A 23834-nucleotide genomic window follows, 5' to 3' on the forward strand; every position below is an offset into this window, starting at 1 on the left:
GCAAAGAACTGTGCCAGTTATTTATCTTCAAACATGTAGAACCAATAAAAGATGTAAGGCGGTGCTATTCGTGCGAAGTATGGCTTATAGTATAACACAGCAGAAGCAATTGGAAAAAACGTTCAATTAAAATCGTTAAACTGCCAGACACATACTGGGCCTGATTCCATACATTTATCTGTTGGGCTTCTAGAGCAGTACAAGAAGAGCCACTGTGTTTAGAGCGTCATGGTGTAAGCCATAGAACAATTTCATTAAAATGTGCATATACAAATACACGCTAGCAATTCCATGAAATGCGAAGAAAAAGATAAATATCATATACTTTGGAAATGCCAACATGAACATCAATGGGATCTTGGAAGAATTAAACAGAAAATTAAAAGATAAGGGGGCCCTCATATTATTGTATTATAAAAAGATTACAGAAAAACAAAAGACTCTAGAAGAAAAACGAAAATTGGCAGCAGTTAAGACCACGCCAATAGTACAACTCTAAGCAGAGAAACAACTGCAGCCCTCTAGACGCGTGATTTAATTGTCGTTAGCCGCAACGCATGATTAAAAGAACTGGGAGAAAAAGACATCCATCCTTCAATTAAAGTTGTAAATCCAACATTTGCACACTTGTCAATTTCCATACCATTTACTTCATATCATATTTTTTCGAACAGATGATAGATGGCGTTAATAACTAGTTCTGTTCTCTCAAGAGAACCATCATCTTCAATTGTTATACGTCTGAAAACACGTAAAGAACTTTGAGAGTGTAAAAGACATACATCTTGATGTTGAATTAAGAAGTAAATTTTATTACTGCTATTAAATGTTGATGCAATATGGGGTCGACATGCATGAATTTCGTAGTGCACAACCAACTCATCAAATACGACACCTACCAGAATCCCTAGAATCTCTTGAATCACGACTTTTTTTCGTTTGCAGGCAGAAAAAAAGCACCTTAGTTGCCACTGAGAGCTATCACTTTCAGGCCTAACTTTTTTTAAATCTGCACGTTTTGATGTGTTAATGCTCTAGGCGTTTGTTGTTGAGTGATCCATCTTATCTGTTTTGGTTTATTCTTATAGCTTTGTTTAATTTTGTTGCGTCGCAGATGAGTAATCATCCTCACGTTTGCTAATTTTTTTTTATAGCCTGATCCAACTTGAATACTGTTGTACGCTTTGCCCATTTAAGTTGAGTTATTTAAAGTGTAGTCGTATCTTTATAAGTTTCCTACGAAAATTAATTAAGTTATATTTCTGATCAACAATGTGAACTTATAGATGATCTATAATTTAACAGCAACAGGTAAATAAATTATTTGCAAGAGAGTTTCAACAATCTTGTACTCCAGTGGTATAGCAGGGATAAATTTGTGAATGGTGTGAGATTTTTTTCGTTTATATAGGCTCCACTAGTGATATTTCACTTAACTCTCAATTTGTTAACCTTGAGAATGGCAACCGGTAAATCTGAGTTGTGAGTACTCGTATCTCTAAGAATTCGTTTAGTAAAGCCTAAGAAACAACCTATAGAATCTTTTTGTCTGAAGTCAATAGTATGATTACACGTTATTACACTGCTAAGGGTATCATTGTTTGGTTTGATACTAATAGCTATATCGTTGGATTGTAATATTTTAAACAAAAATGACCCGATTTCTTGAATTCCGTAGCTGTCAGTTGGAAAAACAACTACTTAATCGCCTACGTGAAATTTATTACTACCTCCATATATATTTTAAATTACATTAAAAGTTAGGAGTTCTGCTAGACCAAGAACGAAGTTATGTACTAGTGACAATTCGATAGGTGATAAATATTAAAGTTCGAGAATATATGACGTTCCTGATTAACTCAACGTCAATAATTCTTTCATGACGGTTCGTCAATGACTATTGTAACTTGAATATTAAGATAAATTTATGTAGACTGATAATGAAGTTTTTTACAAAGTAAGTTTAAGCAAAGATGACCTCAAATGTATGTACCAAAATCTTGGAACCTTTCATAATTCAAAACGTGGACTACCAGCTGGCAAAGCATTTCTCATAAAAACTCCACGAAAATGTGGGATTTTAAAAATTTCTTTATACTTGATGAGGTCATAGTCTGCGAGAGCTCGGTAAGGCAGTTTTACATGAGAAATACATTTTTTTTTTTTTTTTTTCGTAATAAGCTTCTTCTTAATCTAAAATGTGGTTCTTAGCCGTTCTTAAAGAGTTTTAAGAATAGCTCTTTCCACATAAGAGTGCTTCCATTTCTTTGTTGTGCCTCTCACTCTACACCTGCTATTTTCCAGTATTTTTAGTATTACTTATAGTCTTGACAACCCCAGTAACACCATTAGTGATAGCGCCCATAGCACTTAAGCCAGCAAATGCAGGAATAATGTATGGTAGAAATCCTTCAGTTTTTTTGTGGGATAGGCAATACTCGAGGCATCACAATATTTTGTTTGCCACCAGCATTTTTTACAGCATCCTGCGCTCCCTAATAGCTAAACTTATAACATTTTAAGTACTACTACTAGGAATTATAGACTTTGAGGCACTTTGAATCAACCTTCTTAAAGTAGTCTTCTTTGGCTTTATTTTTTTCTTACTCACTTTACTAGAATTGGTACTAGGAAATGATCCCATACCAAGGTTGGATTCTAATTTTAGGCCGCTGGTAATAATAAAAGCAGCAGTTTTTTGCCTCAAACAAGCATCCGTGGCTTTGAATTTTTGCCACACCTTTTTAGCGAGAATCTCGTCAGCAGTGTTTCTTGCTGCATTTTTTCTTCAATTCTGAAAACAGGCTATATAACGTATTGTTTGAAAGTCTGATCCCATGGATTGATACCTAGATCTCTACAAACTAATCTCTTAGATAGTTTAATGCGTGGCTCGCAATATTAATATCCTAGTACGTGAAGTTCTTCAGGTAGTCTTTTTATAAGTGTGCTTATTAGTTTACAACTTTTGCGAGTATGCGACGATGAATGATAATTACTTTTCAAGCGCTTAACAATGAATGAGCTAGAAAATATAAGTAGAGCACTATTTACAATTTTATATTCCAGCAGACAGTCATCACAAGCTCTGAGAACAGAATATTAACTTTCTGTCATAAACTGATAAGCAAGATCAGGAAATATGATGAATGAGCTTGAAAGAATAGAGGCATAGTATTAACAGTATTATGTTTTAGTCTCAGTTGAGTCAGCATGCCATAAACATAAGCTTTGTGAAACAGTATTCAAAACTTCCTGCCGTGATTTCATAATAAATCGTTAAGCAAGATAAAAAAATCAAACGCCATGGTGATTTGCTATTTCATACGATAAGATCTGTTCTTTGTGGTCCACCAAACTGTGGAAAAAGAAACAACTTCTTGGCTTAAATTACTTACCGCAACGAATTAAAACTTAAAAATGTTTATCTATACTCAAAGTCACTGTATCAGCCAGAGTATGAGTTTCTAGATGGAACTTATCGATGGTGTAAAGTATTTTTTATTTAGCGATCATGAATCAGTCAAATATCCAGATAAGGCACAACCCGACTCCATAATAATATTTGATGACATGACCTGTGAAAAACAAGGTAACACAAAAGCCTTTCTTTGTATGGTACGTCAAAAAAGCGTTCACTGTCTTTATCCATGCCAATCCTATGCTAAAGCTCCAAAGCATTTAGTCAGAGATAATTTGAAACTTCCTAGTGATATTTTGACAGGATAATATAAATTTGAAGCACATCGTTAACGAGTATATAAATACTGATATGACGTACAACGAGTTAAAAAAATTAAATGTAAGCTGTTGAAAAGTTGTGAAACATTGATTTTTCGTAATAAATAACAAAAGAGATGTCAATAATAGTTAATATAGGCGAGGATTTGATTCTTTTGCTACAAATAACACTTATACTTAATAAGTGTGTATTAGTCAATTGTTAACCATCAAGTGGTCAACATAGACGCTTTTCGTAAGGAAAACGACGTTCTTCATCAAATTGGAAAAGCTAGAGAAGCTGTTCAACCTAAGCATCGATTGTTAAAGTCAGGAAGAGAGTTTTTTTAAAAGCAAATTGGGGAGACTCTGGAGCCCATTACTGATCCGCTTCGAAAAATGATCAATGACAAGAGAAAGTTAAAAATGTGCCACATAGCTTTGAATCTTAACCTAAAAGACTTGTGTAAGCCTTTTAAGGCAGAAATTAGAAAACTGACAAATCGATATTCTAATCAGCTAATAGTAACAGTTATGATAAAAAAATGCTTTTTCTTTACTGATTTCATCAAATACTATAATACCGTTGTTAAAAATAGTAAAGATGATGATTTAGCCCATGATATCGATATAAATGAAGCTATCAATTCGTATTTACAAATAGTAATAGTATACAATTTTGAGGTACAGATCTGAATACTGTCCAAGAGTTACAATATCAAAAGTTCTCCACACTCATTAGAGATGTGCATTATCTTTACTACTTGTTTGTGCATCATTTAATTTACTGTAGAAACCATCTATAGATGGAAGCATTGTTTTTTAAAGTTTCACGAATGGTGCTATATAATCGTACGAAAATACACCCTTTTTCTTTGGCATATTGACTCGCTCGAAAGAATATTTGTCGTCTTGACTAAAAACCTTTTCTACAGTATTATACTGCTCTAAGTAAGATTCCAACTTATGAAGTGACAATGGCAAAAATCTATACGAGTCAATGAAGCGTAAGTTTATACTTGATCCTTTAACGTATTTTGTGAAGAAAATGTATTTTTCTTTTGTTTCAAGTATAACTTGTACTTTTCCAGGACAGCTAGTAACAAGTTCTTGCATAAATAAGTGGGCATCATAGTTGCTGAGATTATGTAGAACTATCGGTACTTCTCGTGAGTCTGGATATTGAAGATTATATCCATTTTTAGCCAGGCCTCAATATCTGAGTAAAGAAAGCGAATTTTAGTTTGAAGAGGAAAATTTTCTTCATTTAAAAGGTAATAATCATAATTTTTTCTCTCTAGTAAACTGACAATGGTCAGTTAATAATTTCATTTGCACAACATTATTGTACATGATCTGTAAATCTAAGGCAAGATTTCGCATATCTTTCACAAAACCAAGTAGCCCGATTTTCACTGTTTTTAGTTCTTTTTCTGAAGCAAATGCATCCTGATCTAGCGTTATTAAAACTGCACTTTACATAATATCCAATACTTAATGCTTCGTGGTGGTATTTTGCGTGCTCATTATTATGCACAGATTTTGAAAAACACTTAAAATCTGCACACACTATGAGTAGTACATGATTTCTTAAATATAATTTTGAAATTGTAAAATTTTGTTTTCATATCTCGGCAAGCTTATTTTATACTTATTTCATTCTTATGTATTTTAACGCACTCCATAGTATGTATTTTTAGCGTTTTATCAGTTGTAAAGTAATGAAAACAGTGATCACAAATATGTATTTCATTTTTATGTCTTGCTAAAGAACTTCTTACCAGCTTTACATAAGTATGTAATCCATACGTAGTACTATTTTATATCATTATCAGCACTATTATTCTCGTTAATACTTTTTTTTGGTTTTTCTTCACTATGTGTATCAATATAATCATTTTGTATAAGCAGCAAGTAATTATGTTTCTCGCTTTTTTCTGATGTGTAAGAAAGGGGCAAAGTTCTAAAACTATTTTTACTTTTCTCCAAAAAATGTACGTTAACAGACACATCATTTTGTTTTTCAAATTTCGAAGCTTGCTTACGCTGCACTATAATATTGATCCCATCGAAATTGTAACTGTTTCCGTATTGTGTATTATTTGACACTCGTTGTGTGTTCTCATTCACTAGATGTAAAACTGACCAAATGGCATACTTAAAGCATTGCTGATCTGCCATCTGCACATTCACGCAAGCTTTTTTTTAATAGAAGAAGGAAGTTCTATGTAAAAACTACCACTCATTGCATTGTACTTATTTACATTCATTACTAAATTCAAGATTAAGCGTAGAGTCCACCTAGAATCGCGCTCCAAAAATTTTTTTATGTCTGCATAAATGGACGCTTAGACATTTGTTTTAAACTATTCATGTAGGTTTGTGGTATGAAAAATACATTCTGACTTAGTGTTAAAATATTAGATTTTGGCAGTTTCTGTATTTTTTTTCACCATCAGAAACTGCTGCTAATACTGTATTAATTTTCAAAGCATTCTACTCGTCCAGAATTTCGTGCACTTTTATAATAAACATTTTTTCCGCATACTTAAAGAGTTTTAAAGTATATAAATGCCTACTATCCTGTTACAGCCATTTCTATGTGATTCTTAAAAGCACTATCAAGATCTTTTTATGTCACAGACTCATCATCATCTTGAATGTAATTTGTGTGAGTAATTTTTTATTAAGCTCTGATCCTCGCACTTCTAGCATCTTACAAAATGCTGCCAAAAACGTTCATAAAAGACATTCAATATTCAGCAACTTTTTTTCTGCTAGTGATGACAGTTTTGCAGACAGTTTATTGTCGGAAATACATTTAAGTACTATTCCACTATTATCAATGAAATCTGGTATCTCAGTCATATTATCACTATGCGACGAACGTTGGTGTTCCATTTGCGCTGTTTCATAGAAAATCACGTAACGCTCCACGTCAGCATTAGCGAAACTCTCGTAAAGTTGCTCCATCATGCTTACAGCTTGCTTTAAGGCACGCAAATAAATGGCACGCTGTTTAAACTTCTCATATATACTGATTTGCCTATGCGAAAGCAATACGAATTATAACTAGTGGTGACTAGCAGTTATACATAAAGAGATCACATATTGATAGAGGAATTAGTTGAATAATAATCTTTACAACGTTAAGATCATGAAAAACGTGATTGATATTCAAGGCTTTAAAACCATGCACAACGAATTTTTTTTAATAAGGTTGATATTATACCTCTTCAAGAAAGTGCTACGCCATTAGTTTTTATCTTGAAGCCCCTATATTTAATGGCATAGCTTTTGCCTAAAAATGATTGAGAAAACCGATGGTTGGAGTTTAATTATCACGGTCATCCTTGAAGCTCAGAAAAATTTTTCTACGAGGATCTAGCTATACCCATTCCAAAAAATATTAAAGAAGATATTATTTACTTAAAAGGTCTTGAAAAAATCGAATGATTGCACATTGTGCTATTTAATAGGAACATTACCCATAGTACGGTTTATACTCTTTACTAACTATTTGAGTAATATAATCAATTTTATAGATACATTTATGATATCAAGCAGTGTCCGTCTTTAAGAAAATTGAGCATGGATGATATCGAATACACAAATCACTAATTTAATTCAGCTCATTGTACTATGCAGAATGCTACACCTTTAAAAAAATTAGTTTTGAATGAGCAGCAACAAAAAAGCAATATCCTTTACTCAATGTACCCCTGATTCGCAATACTTATGTAATTAATAGGTTCTTCATAAATCTATTTTGATTTTGACTTTACACCTCTTTACTATTGCACTCTTTAAAATTACTTTATCGTATTAACTGACTCTCTTCACTCACACGGTACTAAGTTAACGTATGAGTAAGCTAACATTGGGATACGCTTTGGGTAATAAAATGCATACACGTTTTCTCTGGCAACTCGTATCACTCGATGCACCTGCTGTCGAGAAAAGAAAATATTACGCTGGTATATTATACGCCTAAGTAAGAAGTGGTGAAACATCGGTAACAGCTAATGCATGCATGTAGATCAAAAACGACATCTACATTCATTGGCCAGGTACTACATAAAAAATGATTGAGCAAGCGTTGAGCAATTAGAAGGGATACTCTGTCGGCTTTGGTAATAGAATACTATACATATTCTCTCTGGCATCTTGTATTACTCGATACTCTCGCTCTCGGGAATAAAATATTTTACGCTGGTATATGACACGTCTGAACAAGAAGCAAAAAAGCCATCACTATGTCTGACGCATTTATGTAAATAAAAAATGATGGCTGCTTAGGTACTGCGGCAAGTGATCTAGCGTTAGTCAGTTCAAAGGGGGGACTTGCTTTCTACTTTTCGTAATTACATTGTTTCCCAACGACTCGATACGCCCACTTTCAAGAATAAAAGATTTCACTAAGACGCTAAAACGATGATGACTGGTTAAAAAAAACATTTACCAATAAAAAATACTCGTTTATGCATTATCATTTTTCTCTCGGTAAACGCTAAGCTTGTTACTGGATCACACCTCTCGCACCCTCCTAACGCCTGAGATCGACTTGCATCCAGAAACGAAGGCAGTCTTGGGTACCATCTAACGTCACAGCTACCAGTATCCAGATCACAAGGCCCCCTTCCGAAGTTACTGCCCGAGTAATCCTTACCACCCACTACCCGATTGCTGAGTCTCCTTCACCATCCAGTGGCCCAATCTCCCCCCACCCACTGCCTCTTGCCATGACCCGGTCATGTTATAGCTCTAACCTCTGCCTTCACCAGCGATAACTGCAATGCTACGAGCGCCCAGTCATTGCCAAGTTTTCAAACCAGGCGTACATATTATTCGTATGGAGGGGTCAAGTCAAGTATATGGGTACAGATTCATGTGGGAATGGGCACGTGATCGCATACTTTGGAGGCGCGTAAAAGGGATATACTAAATGTGTGCCAACAAATAAACGAGTGAAAATATTGACTGGTGACTATAGCTGTATAGCTATGATCAGATATAGCCATATAAAAGCAAGTGATGAATTCAACGAGTCTTTCTCGCTATGCTTGCGTGAGATTTTAAAGATTAAGGGGGAATAGAGAAAAAAATGTTCCGACACATTTTATGTTAACAAAATAAGAAATCAAATTTTTTATATTATAATTATCTACATAAAAGATGAAAGTTAAGGAAAGTCTCACCACATGATTTTTTAAAAATTGTATCATAAAACTAATTGGTTACAATCGTAAGCACAGTCTTTCATGGCATTTATGATTTAATTTTTTCGGTAATTTTAATTATTTTATGACACAGTGTATCAAAAATAGTAAGTTAAATAAATACTAAGCTAAAAATATTTTTTAAGGTTGATAGTATAGTTGTAATCACCTTCAATATAATTTACTATTTTTACTTATCATAATCGCCATGAACTATGGGCCGAGCTTCGGTGTTAATTAATCAACATGTGTGACTTTAAATTATATAAGGTCTGAAGTTCGGATGAATGAGAGACTACGGCTTATGCTACTAATGGAACGGTTTTGCATCAAAGTTGTCAACACTCTCTTTGTCGTGTACGTCCAAATAAATACATTTTTCATACTGTATCTTTTAAATACCTTATTAGGTTTATAGTGCTTGTTTGCAAGGCTATTTAATAGTTTAATAGTATTGAGCAAATAGTTTTTAAGAATATCAATAAATACTTTACATTTTAAAACTTTCAAGAAAATATGAACACCCAGATTACAAGTGAAAAATGCTAAAGGCCTAAAAAAATTTCCTTCTGTATTAATAATAATAATAACTATTGTACCAGTAAATTTAAACATGTAGCTGATCATGTAAAAATATGGTCTACACACACACCCTCGAATACATATTGGCTTGTTTTTATGTTTTAAATTTTTACTTTGTGGTTATAATATTGGCATGCATACTATATACTTATACACAAATCAAAACGGTTTCATAAATTATTATAAGTAGTGTTAATTTTGAACTAAAGATTTTTCTGAAGACTAAATAAAACTTTCTTAAGAAAGTCATCAAAGGGTGACAAATAAGGAAATTGTTGTTCAGCTACACAATTCTCACAACCTTGGGATTAAAAAAAACTTTTGGGTTACCCATAAGGATCATTTTTTTACATATGATTGTACCAATGAATTATAACATACATTTCAGTATGTATAAATATTATCTCCACACATATTTACGCGCAGGCGCACACGCACACACACACAAATATATTTTGCCTCGTTTATATAATACTAATTTATACCTTGTGTTTATTACATTTATGAGTATAATAATTTAACTTGGTAGAAATTTGAATAACTACATTTTTTTTAATATCTTGATATATTATATAGTTTTATTTTCAACAATGAAAAATTTTTTTTTCGGTAAAAATTAGTTATACCTTAAGAATTAGTTGATAGTTTCGACTATGCAAGGTTTTAAATGTTTGTTAGCCTTTTTATTTGTCAATGCATTTAAGCTTAGTATCTTAATGATAGTTGTGTAACTATGTCCAAATTTATTATTTTAATTGCATTTCTGACATGATTTTATTTCATACAGCACAAAATAGCTGCATCTAATATTTTTACAAATACCATAGTTTTTTTTTTTTATTTATTTTTTTTTTTATTAAAACAATTATTTCTTTATACTGTAAATATTACTATCCCATTGACAGATTTCACTGACCTGTAGTTATAATTTTTACGTTTAAAGGCTTGGCATACCTACGAAATAAAAATGTAGTTTGACTTAAATGTTAAAAGCCTTTTACGATTGCTTGATAACAAGGAAGTTAAGAGTTAAATTAGCGACTGAAACATTAAATTTGTATTTTCGAATAATTTTATAAGCTCGACTAACGTTTTCAAAATGTAGCAAAAGCAATGTATCTTTAATTAGTAGCTGTCGAGTATCAAAAAACGGTGTGAATTTCATAAAGATCTTGCACTACAGATTTGTTCATGAATAAAAATGAAATCCTAATGAAACCTCTTACGCACAGAAATTATTTTGTGCATATTTTTCATTTGTAAATGAGTTTTCAGTTGAAACATTTTTTAAAAGTCTTTTAATTTTATGACTCGAAGTAATTCGTCAGGGGTCATATTCTGTAAATTCTAGACCTCAATCACCATGCCACAGACTGACGGTACATTACTTTTTACTCATGTATGCATTGTAATGCGATGTCAAATTTTGGCATGGTGTGGTGTTAAAGATACGCAATACCACCCCTGATCTACATGAGTATTTTCAGAGTAAAAGGTAAGAGAGAGCCATTTTAAAGTAAATAGTCATAAACAGCCTTTTCTGTTCGAACTTTTTTCTTCCGATGAAACGTTGGCAATTCATATAATAAATCAAGCATTAACTAATGACCTTAATGGAAATTACAAGGTACCACAGCTTTTTTGGGCCTTTAGCTGTTTTCTCTCGAAAACTGGATGTCCATAATTTTACAACACTTTAATGAAGGATGGTAGAGAATGAGACATGCAGATAAAAACAGTAATTTGAACATGTTTAACATTACGGATAAAAAAGTAAAAAAATAAGCAGGAGTACAGATAGTAAAAATAAAAACGGATAATACCATAACCATCAAACAAAACGGTACGTAGATGATAAATAAAAAAATAAATTAAAATCTAAAGGAGAAAATTAGCATTTATAAATACTTTTTATAAGTTCCTTTACTACCTTGATTTGCTTTAATTTTTAAATAACCATTAACATAAACTTACACGTGTTAGTAGACATTAAAATAAGAATTAGTGGCTAAAAAGAGATAATGTATTTTTTAAGACTTTTTAAATACTTTCTTTGTTTTTCTCTTATTTACTCTGAAAACACCTTAGGAATGGCATTGATATCAAGACCTGATTCTAAACTCAGTGATAAGCTCTTTCATGAATCTGTCTACTAAGTTTTTTAGATGTATTCAACTGCCCTCTTTTAGTTATACTACTCATGATCCTTTATGACATAAGAACAACCCGGCTAGAATATACAGATGCTTTTTAAGGATAATAAGGTATCACATTGTGAATAAGCGACTTAAAAAATCAATTACTAAATTCTTTCACAAATTTTTAAATTACATACTCTTTTACTAGTTGAACAGCTTACTCTGAATAAACGAGTAATAATTAGAAAAGGACCTTCTAACGCTAAATAAGGTAATGACGATGTACTGTTTTGGGACTTGATTGTCTGAGGTATAATAAGTACTAGCAAAGTAAAGTATCAAAGTCTTGTATGAATACAAAATTTAAGAAATACTTTAAAATCAAAAGAGATTCTGGCAAACACAAATTTTAAATAGACACTATCATAAAAATTAAAATTTCTTTGTTAACCTACCGTTCCAATTTTGTAAATATTATTAAACAGGCTGAAATTTGAACGTAAATGTAGATATCGTTGCAATTACAAGGGCAATTAATATCTTTCCTCCCCCCTCCTCACTCAGCCCAAATCTTAAAATTTTAAAAAAGTTACTAAGAGTGGAATGACCAAATAAATCAGTGATTTGTGTCTGTATTCCGCCAGTGTACAGTAAAAAATTTAGTTTGGTGTTGTCATGTGTACTACAAGATCGGAAACAATAAAAACATGAATTGCAACTGCGATAACACAGTAACAACAGTAACATTAGTGCATTTACATGCTTGCACTAGTGTGGAGCTCGATAAACACAAGTACTGCTTACATTTACCTATTTCTCATAACACAGTGCTTAATAAAAGTTAATACTAATGACAGGTTAAGTTGACTTTCACACATTTATATTACGTTTCCGTGGATTACTTTTTGTGTCCTTTAACCTGTACACAAGTGTAAGCATGTAAATGCACTTAAATATGCTGTGTTATTATAGCCGTAATCAGTGTTCTTTTTTTTCCAATTTTGTAGTACACGTAATAGCACCAAACAAAATTTATTACTGTATATTAACATAATACACACTCAAATCACTGATTCTTGTAGTCAATTTACTCTAAATAACCATTTTTTAAATTTATTAAAGAATTTTACTATAAGGCTCCATGCATTCTGGCAATATTAGTGAGGGATAATTTCTCTCACTCGACGGTGCCACCTGATATAGGCGCATAGCGAATAGAGTGTAAAATTATGTACACACCACACATATGGGCGGAACTAAAAAATTCTTATATCTCGTATTTGTAACTATTGGCCTCACCTTAAGTGTGCCAATAGCTATCATTAATGCATGCATAAGATAAAATAAAGCCAACTGTACCAGTCAATAGCTTAACTCTACTAGATTAATTGACGTAATCAAGCAGCAATGATAAAAATACAATAAGATCTAAGGTTACAAAGTATATTTACAAGCAATAAAACAGTCACTTACGAATCTCAAACAAGACAGAAACAAGGCTTTAGCTGTTATTAATGTAAATGTAGAGAACATAACTTACAACTGAATTAACAGATTTTATATCATAAGTGAGAAATTATTACTTAAATGTTAAGATAACCTAGTAACAGGTGTTTTATTAGCTCTGAATGTTTTTTATTTCTTTATACCGTTTTAGGTCATAATAATGTGAAGAAGTTTATAAAAAATGATCTTCTTATATATTTTTATTATTTAACACTGAGACTTACAGTTTTTGCACAAAAGCTGACAGTTATTATTAATATGTTTTACAACGAAGGAATCCACCACAGTTTTTCTTTCATACTTAAGAGATTATCTGTTTTATTCACTATCCCCTTTATTTACTAGATTTGCTGTAAAAAATTATAGTACCAGCATGGTTTTTAATGCGTTGAATATATGTAAACACGAGTTTTAACCTAGATTTTTGCTTGTTTTTTTATTTATTAGTAATTTGATATCCACTGAATGATTGTTTAAGCAACCCTTATGTGATCGTTAGATATATTCTTCTTCTTATAAAATAATATGACCTCAATCTTGACGTTGCTTATTGAGATATTAACAGATGAAGAGGCAAAAAATGTGTACACTCGTTAGATGCCATGTTAAACTGGAAGATACATTCTCTTCAATAATTGGCTTTCAAAGCTGTGAACAATCTTGAAATTTTAACTGGAACTTTGTCTTACAATTATTGACCTACATTTCAAATATAATAAGAATCTTGACCGTATTATACATAAGGGGGATACTTTCTTAAAAATTATTTATTGAAGCTGTTTTTTTTGTTTTGTGGCATTAATAGTCAGACTGTAACGATACGGTAGTTGGCAAATAACATCCGTATTTTTCGAAACAGTGTAAGTTCCTTACCTAACTTTATTATGTTACAAAGGTTTTTGAAATCTTCAATACGATTTTGGAATAACATTCTGTAAAATTCTTTTTTTACTTAAAAAAAATTCTTTCATAAAGAAATTTTTTTTTTGCGTGCAAAGAATTTCTTCATTTATAAAGATCTTACGGTCCAAGATATTAGTTTCATACCATCTTTGTTAAAGACTAAGGTCCCAGCAAGTACACCAATAATCTCAGTTACAGAGCCATCAGTTTAGTTCTGTCATCGTTAATTGGGTGATTAACTCCATACTCTTAAAGACAACTGAAGCCTTACCCACTGCATTCAAAGCTGCCCACCTCAAAGGCCGCCTTTCAGAAGTTTAGCGCTTGACGTAGAGTGATCTTAAAAGAACTCGCTTCTTCTCTAGAGTGGGACCGATAAATAACTGAGTCTACCAGTATCTTTGGCTAGCAAATCCCTCACCCGCAATCAACAAGAACTTCGAAGCGGGAAAAAGCACTTAAAAGAGCTTAATACATACTTACACAAATTACAGAACTGAAGAAAAAGCACTGAAAATAAGATAATCAAAGAAGAAAAATGCAAGACACAGAGTTTTTAAGCTTTAAGGAGTTGCTTAGAAAGCTTACGTAGGAGACACACAAACAGATACTAGGACAACTTATCTGCGAGGCCTGCAGTCACAACGTCTGATAATCAGTTTTACAAAATCAACATCAAAGCTCGTGAGCACGAATCACATTGCACGCTTTAACATCTGGCAAGGAGGCCTTGAACTAAACAGAAGCAGGTATCAGCCTTTTTAGTAACCGTAAGTAACACTACCACTATCTGGTGCTTAACTGCTGTTGGCGCATAACATCTTTCACTCAAGGAAGCAGACAGTTAATGAATACTACCACCGTAATTAAACATCAACATTAACAACAATACTATCTAGCTGGCCAATTATGTGTCACTGAACAGGACTACGTTAACAGTTACCCCATCAACCAGCAATTCTACTGGGGCTCCACTCACGTGTAGAAGGGACTGTACAGGCAGACAGAACAGTCTTGTCTAGCCAGAGGCACTTGCTCAATCTCTACTGATATCCCAATTTACACCTCCAGAGATGGTTAATCGCTAACCGTACTTACCCCAATAGCATGGACTCAACCAGCAATCTGTATTAGTTGTGAAATCATTATAATACTATGACCCGCATTTTTTGTCCCCAATTGTTGTTGGGGTACATGTCAAAAAGAAAGTACACTAACACAACAGATCGCTAATTTAGTATTAGCAATATCACTCTTCTACATGGCACCATAAAGCTTCTTGAGGCAAGTTAGCTATAAAAAATCATAGCTCTTAATCTTGCGGGCCAATATTCTAAGAACTCAAAAGAAAGACACTTCACACTTATTTTCAGAGATCTCTTCAGCTAACTGCTCAAAGCCTTTCTGTTAGGTTTAACAGAGGTATAACAAATAACTTGAATCATTGACGGTTAGTTTGTAATATGGTGGGATAATTCTCGAAGATTTATTTGAATATTGGGTTACACTCAGGACAACAAATGTTGACCACTGTCAAGCAAACCCTATTGTTCTATTGAACAACGGACTCAAAAAATTAAGAAAGACTTTTATTTATACCTACATGGACAGTCATACCACCAGTTGGACTATCCCTGCCTAGGCTACTCTACAAATTATTACATCGTCACAGTACTGTTACCAGAATATCTTTGGCTGAACTCTTATTGGATAATAATGCATCCCTCCCAATATAATAAATGTAGCAAGTTTGAGACATGAAGGAAAAGTGAGAGACATGAAGGAAAACAGAAAGAGATAGAGAGAAAAGAAGATCAACCCAGTACAGCAGCAGCTTTTATCTATTAATTTTAAAATTGTATTAACAGAGTGGTTACCGGAAAGTTGAACAATATGGAGGGAAGATTTTGTACTACATCGCAAATAATGATCCACACATAAGTAAATAATAGAAAGCCAGACGTTATTGTACACATCTATATGTGCGTTTGCTTACTCGCTTGCTTTTTCGATAAATTAATCTTCAATACACAACTTGCCGTAAAAATTTGTACCTTACCAAACCTATAAGTCTTATCTAGGAACATTATAGTTCATAAAATCAAGCTGTATGTAGATATTCCGAGTGCACTATTGGCAAAAAATATTTTGTTTATGTTGTTACACAACTTGATGTCCATAGTTATTCTTCACTTTTTTGACAACGTTTACCTGATAGTGCGACACTTTTGTAATAACAAAACATAATTTTACAATTTTCAATAACAAAATATTTATGTTAAATAAAAAATTCGATTTTAATACATACCTGGCAAGTTATCCCCACCTCCAGTCACGTACTGTCGAACTAAACAGAACAAAATTAATGTTTAATCAAAACAGGTTCAAAGATTCTTCCGCATCTAATTATTAAAATATTCTACTTATTAGTAAATGTAAAAATTAATAACACTGAAAAAATTAATAGAAATATACTGTTCTTTGAAAAATTTTTCGTTGCATAAGCTCAAAAGAAAAATTATTTACTTGAACCGTGATGCATGGATATCATATAAACTGTTTACGTCATAGGAGGAATGAATTTTATCATGACTAAGCATAAGGCTTAATTTAGTGAGCGTTTTTTATCTTTTGACAGCGAATGTATTTTTTATTTATGAACATCCGAAATACATGAAGATTTTATGCACCCTTTGAAAGAAAAAGATATTTCTGTTAATCTTAGGAGTTTTTAGAATAATAGAGTTTTAGTATCTTATAATGAAACTATTTATAAGTAATTATTTTTAAAATAACTAATGATATTGCAGTTCAATCAGTTTAAAGTAGTTTTATCTTTAGAACTGTAAAGTTCTATTCATTTTATTTAATGCTTTCGGATAAAAAAATAAGGAAGAAGAAAAATAAAGTATAAATTAAAAACGAATGAAGTAAAGAAAAAACTAAGTAATAAACGTCAGTTTAATTTGCATTAAAGCTTGTAAGAAATATCTTGAATTGACATTTGAGGGTTGGCGTACAAAATTCGCAGAAGGCGTAGCCCTATTATCATAGAATGTAGTAGAGATTTGCCCATCCTGTGAGCTCTGAATACTAACTTCTTTCAACAAAAAATATTTTTTAATTATGCAAAATACTTTTTTTTCCAGTTTGTTTATTAAATCAGTGATCATCAAGCCTTGTAATGCAAGTATATCAACGAGCAAAGAATTTTTCCTCGAGTATTTGTGTAAATGACAACACAGTACCTCTTTTTTTACTTTAAGCATTATTCATGAGGCTTATTTTTTACTTACACGATTATTCATACAAATCGTGTTTATACATTACTTCCGTCAGTTTTACATAGAACAATTGTTTTATTAATTAATCAGATATGACGAATAAATGACACTCCTGAGTTCTTCGTTTTCATGATGGTTGAGCGTAAACAAGTTCATTTTGCTTATCTAGTTTTGTCTATAGTAACTCCAACACAAAAAAATTTTTTTTTTGATATAATATAAAATCAACCTCAGATTAAATAAATGAATTTTAAGCAAAAAAATATTTTACATTTTTAGAAATGAGTTATGTCAACAATATTGACCATATGCTTATTTACTAGTTAGTTGAAATTTAAGTTATGAAATACTTGTGACCAGACACATTGTTTGTTGGTCATCCATAGATTGGGACTTAAAAATGTATAATGTTGTGCAGCAAGTAATGTATGTAAAAAAAAAAAATCTTAAATTACATCTCAGATGATACTTGAAAACATTTGATATCCTAAATATATGATATTAAATATTATAAATAGTGCTTGCAACACTTATGTTCTTACTTAAAAAATAGCCGTATCAGTATTTTTAAATTTTAATTTATGATCTAATAGTTGTCTTACAAAAAAGTTGTTTAAGGCAAACATAAAACTGTCACATTGATAATTAAATTGCTGTATCTGTTTCAATACTGCACTGTATATTTAATTAAATTTGCAAAGAAAATAACAAAACTAATAGAAAACCCAAAATATTTTAGAATATAGCCAGGGTTATATTCTCTTTAATAAGATCCATCAACTTTCTTTTCATTTAAATGTAATTAAAGATATTAAAAAATGGTTAAAGGTGAGAAAAGTTTTTTAAGCAATTTATTAATAGAAAATACTTTTAACGCCTCGTTTAAGCAAAATTAGAAAAAATTAATTAATAACACAGATAAATATATTAATAATTAAAACTGTTATATGTATATATATATATATATATATATATATATATATATATATATATATATATATATTTAGTGTCTTTTAAGAACATGAGTTCAATATAAATTTTTTTATGAACGTTAAGACTCGAAAAACGTTTACAAATAAAAATAAGACTTCTGATCGACATTTTTTTTTAATAATAAACAAAGTTTTATTATCTTGATTATGACATTGGACAAAGCGTTAACAACGACTTAAAAGATATTCAAAATTGTTGATCAGACCTTATAAGTTTTTTAACTTATATAAATTTCTTGTTCAAGCAATGAATTTGAAGCCTGAGGTAGTTATTTTTGTTTAATTCTTCTTATTAAAAATAATGCAGATCGAAATAAAACAATCTAGGAAATCAATAGAATTCAATAGTTCGGTCTTTTTAAGAAATGTTCGGACTAAATATAATTTATTTCATGGTCAAACATTTTATTATGATAGCTAAAAAATGGTAAAGACATTTTTCTTTCAAATCTTCGATGAAAAGCACAATAGATAAATAATGATACATATGGAAGACACAAAAGTGGTAACTCCATTTGCTCACGAAAAAAATATCCAAATAACAGTCAAGGTTTTTGAAAATTCTTTAAGTATCAAGTCACACAGAAGCTTGATGAGGTAAGTTTAAGAAAGCAGACAAAGCCTTGGCTACTGTGCTATTATTTACTTTAGATTTTCATTCTTAAATTCTCAAACATTGGGAAATTAGTATTTTTAACGGTATGCCTTATGTACTTTAGTTTGATCCAGTCTTTTTACTGCTATTTCACAGCTTTACAAATAAATACAGGCCCTAAATTTTATAGAACATCGAAAACATAACCTGTATACTCAAAAATACTTCAATTCATTTCCTAAATTTCTTCTGGCTCAGCTTTTATGAACCATGGCCTTATCGTTAAGTTAGCTGCAAACCAAGTTTTTTCTGTGTATGATTGGGATAGGCGTTTTCTTTAAATAAAGCAGAGCTTCCAACAGTATCGTATTAGCTACAGGTATTTCCTAATTGTACAGTAGGTAGTACGCAGCATTGGAAGTTCTCAGCAGCTGAGATGGTACAGCGCTTTTTTCCTGCCTGTAGGATTCAGGTTCGAGACTCTGCTCCATCACTTTCTTCTGAGTACCTTGGTAATGTTTTTTAAATTTAATAATCACCTGTATATTATACAAACAGGCAACTGTTAAAATGCCTTTACTATGACATGCAGATTTGCAGATTATAGTAAAGAACAATGGTGCCTCAAAAGAGGGGGGTAAGTGGATGACTTTCTAATAGTAAAATCGTCCAACAAACAATAAATACTACAAATTGTTAAATATATTTGGCTGATCAAAGTCGTGTATGCTATGTGTGTACCTACAACTATTTTTAATGAAGACAGGCAAAACGTGGCAGGGCTAAGATAGGATACTTACTCTGTGACAAATTTAAAATATGCACAAAAAATATAAATACCTTCAATACATCAAACTATATTATACTAATCTCGAATTTCATGTAAAAAGTTAACACCTTCATTTCCGTATCTAAATAAGGATTTGTAATAAATAAATTCAGTAACATCAATAAATTGTATAATTTCTTAGTAACAGTAGTAAGTTATTATTATTACACATACTAATTATACGATATTTGTAGACGAATCAACTTTGGGAAGAGTAAGATTTTTATGATTAATATAAGTTTTAGATAGGAAATACTAGTAAATCATTCAAAAAAAATTAGCTTTTTTTTATTTTAACAATAAGGTTGTTATTAATATCTAGTGAATGGACTTGATTTTTTTTAAAAACAAATATTTTATTAAAAAAAAAAATGCCACCTAACTTAACTGTTTCTCATGATTAACTAAGCCCATACTTGGTAACACAATTAAAAGCTCTAGAAAAAAAAAATGAGAAGATAGATAATTGCAACATAACGTTGTTTTTCATTCTTTTTATCAGTGTATTATGAGTCAAAGACGCAATCAAGTAATTTACTAATTTACGTATTGTTTGATAAAACATTTTTTTACATTAAATCATGCAGCGCAGCTTTAATAGCATCAGCATAATATAATTAATAATATAAGAAACTCTAACTATTTTTCAGAAAACAACCCTGAATAACAAGCTGTAAACCTAAGCCTTTTTATTTATCTCAGTGATTTAGGTAGTTACAAATCATAAATTAAAAACTATTAAAGGTGTAGTAAAATTAAAAATCGTTTCATAAATATAATTGCTTAGGTAACTTGTACATCGCTTTTACGGTTTTTGTACGTACTTTTGTTAGAAATGATTAATCATCGTGAAAACAACTTATAACATCAATAAACAAAAAGGCATAGGAGTAAAAGCTTGTGAAATCAATAGCATATTTGGGATTTTTGATGAGTTAGATTTTATATTGTTGAAAAGAGTAATTTAGTATATGTAGTGAGCTTTAGGAAGAAATTTCTGAGAATAATATGATAAAGTAGTACTTTAACAAAAAAAAAAGCATAACAGATTAAAAATCCTGAAACCAAATTTTTTAAGAAATTTAATTACAATCGGTAAATTTATGAACTGTTTGGACAACTTAACCCCTAAACGCATTCATTTATTTAAAACAGCTTTATCAAAGGAAAATTAAGTGAAAAGTTTAGTAGCACCATTGAAGATCACCGTAGCTATGTTGTACAAACAAAAACTATTGAGTACTTAATAACTTGAGCAATACTTGATGTAATTGACATTTTTTTATAAATATTAAAAAATTGTGTCTTCCTAGAAAGATATATCATCGTAAAAATACTGTTTAACAAAACTAAATGATAAGCTAAGTTAAATGTGTTGCAGTAATATTTTGTAAGAAATTCCTGATTCCCTTATACACTGGCAATAACTATTATTTTTTCTAATAAATCTGTAGCCATGAGACGTTCTAAAACCGAACTAAAAAAATAGTCACCTTTTTTTCTGCGTAATATACATTTTGTACGACACTTGTAGTATATTTATGTTTAGCACTTGTACCTTAACAAAATCAAACTAAGTAATATTGACTTTTAACTAGTAATTTATGCAAGCCTTACATGGTGTACACATGGTATCACATACAAAATGTAGTTGCACGAAAAAAAAATTTGACCGTTTTTATACTTGGATTTCAGATCTTTATAAGGCTACAGATTTATTAGAAAAAATACTATTCATTGCCAGTGTACTCAAGCTTCAGAAGTTTCTAACAAAATATTAACTTAGCACATGTAACTTACCTAACGTTTTAGTTTTGTTAAAAGTTATTTTTATGGAGTCATGTTAACAGAAATTTTATAAAGAATTTGTTACAAAATCACATAAGAAATTCATTTGAATCTACTTTAGATGTACAAGATACAGATTTGAATAAAAATGTTGAATAAGGTAAGATAACTTAAAATCTTCAAATTCTTTGTGTCTAGTTTTTTTAGTAAAAATGGTCACAAGAATACATTTACACAAAACACAACAATATTCTTACAGACAACTGATTTATTTATGAAGTCAATACAAAACACATTTTTCTTCATGCACTGAGTAGCTAAAAATAATAGGTAAAGTTTGTTGTGAGCAATATTATTAGACAATTTAATATTTTCAAAAAGCAAATAGAATTAAAAACAGATATCAAAAACTTTAGCTGTGGCTCAAAATTTTGATTAGAGCAAAAAGCCTAAATTTCTTCAAATATTGAGTTTGTGTGGTTTTGGAAGTATTAGTCGTTTAAATGATTTATTCTGGTAAAAAATGAAAATAGTTCGATTTTTTAAATAATTATAGAAATTAACAACAATAAACGTCAATAATTAATGGTAGCAAAGCATCAACTGTTTGCAAGGGATATTCCTCCCGACTAAAAACTTGCATTCTCTGCTTATAAAAAAGTAGTTAAGCAATAATCTGCATGATTTTCATTCTTACTTACGGCTTAGGAAACAAATTTAGGGCAGATTATGCCAAAATACCTATCTAGTAAGCAGAAAATGCGATTGCTACCTGAAAGGTTATGTTACGCTGTTAATCTTAAAATTGTGAAAAAAAATTTCATAATTTGACGGAGAAAGGTAAAAATTCATAAACGTTACATAAGATAAAAGTACAGCATCGACTTCCAAGTGCTTTGTAATCCGTTCTTTTGTCCTTTGAAATGTAATGTACTGTAATAACCGTACTGAGAAATTAAAGAATAATAAAGATGCGTACAGCTGCAGTAGTCATTCTAAATACTTAATAGGACAATAAGAACAGTAATATCTCATGATTTCTCATGTATTGCTAAGAAAAGTAATTATAAATACAAGCTTATGTTGAGGAAAAACATTCATTTAGAGGTCCTTTATTTTTCATCCGTGTCTTAGAGCTTTAAAAATACGACTTAACACAACAGCACAGCTAATTCTTGTTCAATTCACATAAATCTTAAATTTTAAAGCTTACGAACAGACACAATAGCTGTTGTTATTATTGTTATACATGTTTTTTTAAGATGGGCTATTTATTTAATCAATTCATTGAGAAGTGAGGTAATCGATGATCCGTTGATGGTGGGGTTCAAGAAAAAAATACACCTGGAGTATTAGTATTTCTTAGTTAAATACAGCAACGTTCTGCTGATTCTTTTTATCAGCCTCATCAGTGTAAAAGAGATGTAAATAAAGTTGCATATGCACAATGATACAATGTTCAATACAATTTGTTATATGCCACAATTACCTTAGGTACGCGAGAGTTTATACATATTACGACTCACTTGTCACTGATCAAACGATAGACTAAGTTACGTGATGATGCTTTGCAATGCTTGTATAGCTGGCACGACAACGGTAGACAGCCAAGGACATTTCCTTAATCAGGACATTTACACTACAAAATTATTCTAAAAAATTCCTTAATTTCCCTACAAAAAAGAGCCTTGTCCATTTTAAATAAGCTATTAATGATGGTTCTCTGTCTAGAACCTACCATTCTTATCATTTGTCTTTAATGGATAATACTCCATAGCTAAGTCATATGGTCTGCTGAGGATGCACAAAGTTGATGCCCCTTTGTGTCCTGTTGTATCTCTAATCAACAGTCCCACATATTTTTTGGCAGAATCGATTTTTTAATGAATTAAAATATTTATTTAATGTCTAAAAATGACATATCAACAGTAGTTTTGTATTAAGAGTCATTTTTCTCTTTCTCCTGCGACAGTAAGCGCCAAAATACATCCTAAGGGAAAAGTCTCAAAAAATGACATAAAATTATAAAGGCCTGGGTCTACATGCTTTTGGTTTCATGTGTGAAAATCGTAGAGAAAGATAGCACTACAGAGAAGAAAAAGGACGAAAGAAAGGCAGAGATACTAAGACACCTATGTAGAAAAGAGTTAACGCTTATAATTGCCGTGCTATAGTAACGACTTCAAATGTATGTGAGTTGCATACCATAAACTGCACCGAATATATTATGTACAAGTATGCATGTGTGTGTGAGCAGGTACAGTGACCGAGTTCGATG

General features: G+C 31.2%; 1 protein-coding gene across 4 annotated transcripts in view; it reads right to left on the reverse strand.

Moving 5' to 3' along the window:
- LOC106640288 (ELAV-like protein 1) overlaps positions 1-23834 on the reverse strand; it is a 356393-nt gene that overhangs the window by 103030 nt on the left and 229529 nt on the right. For all 4 annotated transcript variants that reach the window (XM_089595734.1, XM_089595735.1, XM_089595733.1 and 1 more), the window contains one exon: positions 16377-16415. In XM_089595734.1, coding sequence (XP_089451860.1) covers positions 16377-16415 — 39 coding nt within the window. The remainder of the gene's footprint in view (positions 1-16376; positions 16416-23834) is intronic.

Source organism: Copidosoma floridanum, unplaced genomic scaffold (genome assembly GCF_036245765.1).
Source record: "Copidosoma floridanum isolate Cflo_tuat_1 unplaced genomic scaffold, Cflo_Japanese_pri ptg000027l, whole genome shotgun sequence".
Taxonomy (NCBI): domain Eukaryota; kingdom Metazoa; phylum Arthropoda; class Insecta; order Hymenoptera; family Encyrtidae; genus Copidosoma; species Copidosoma floridanum.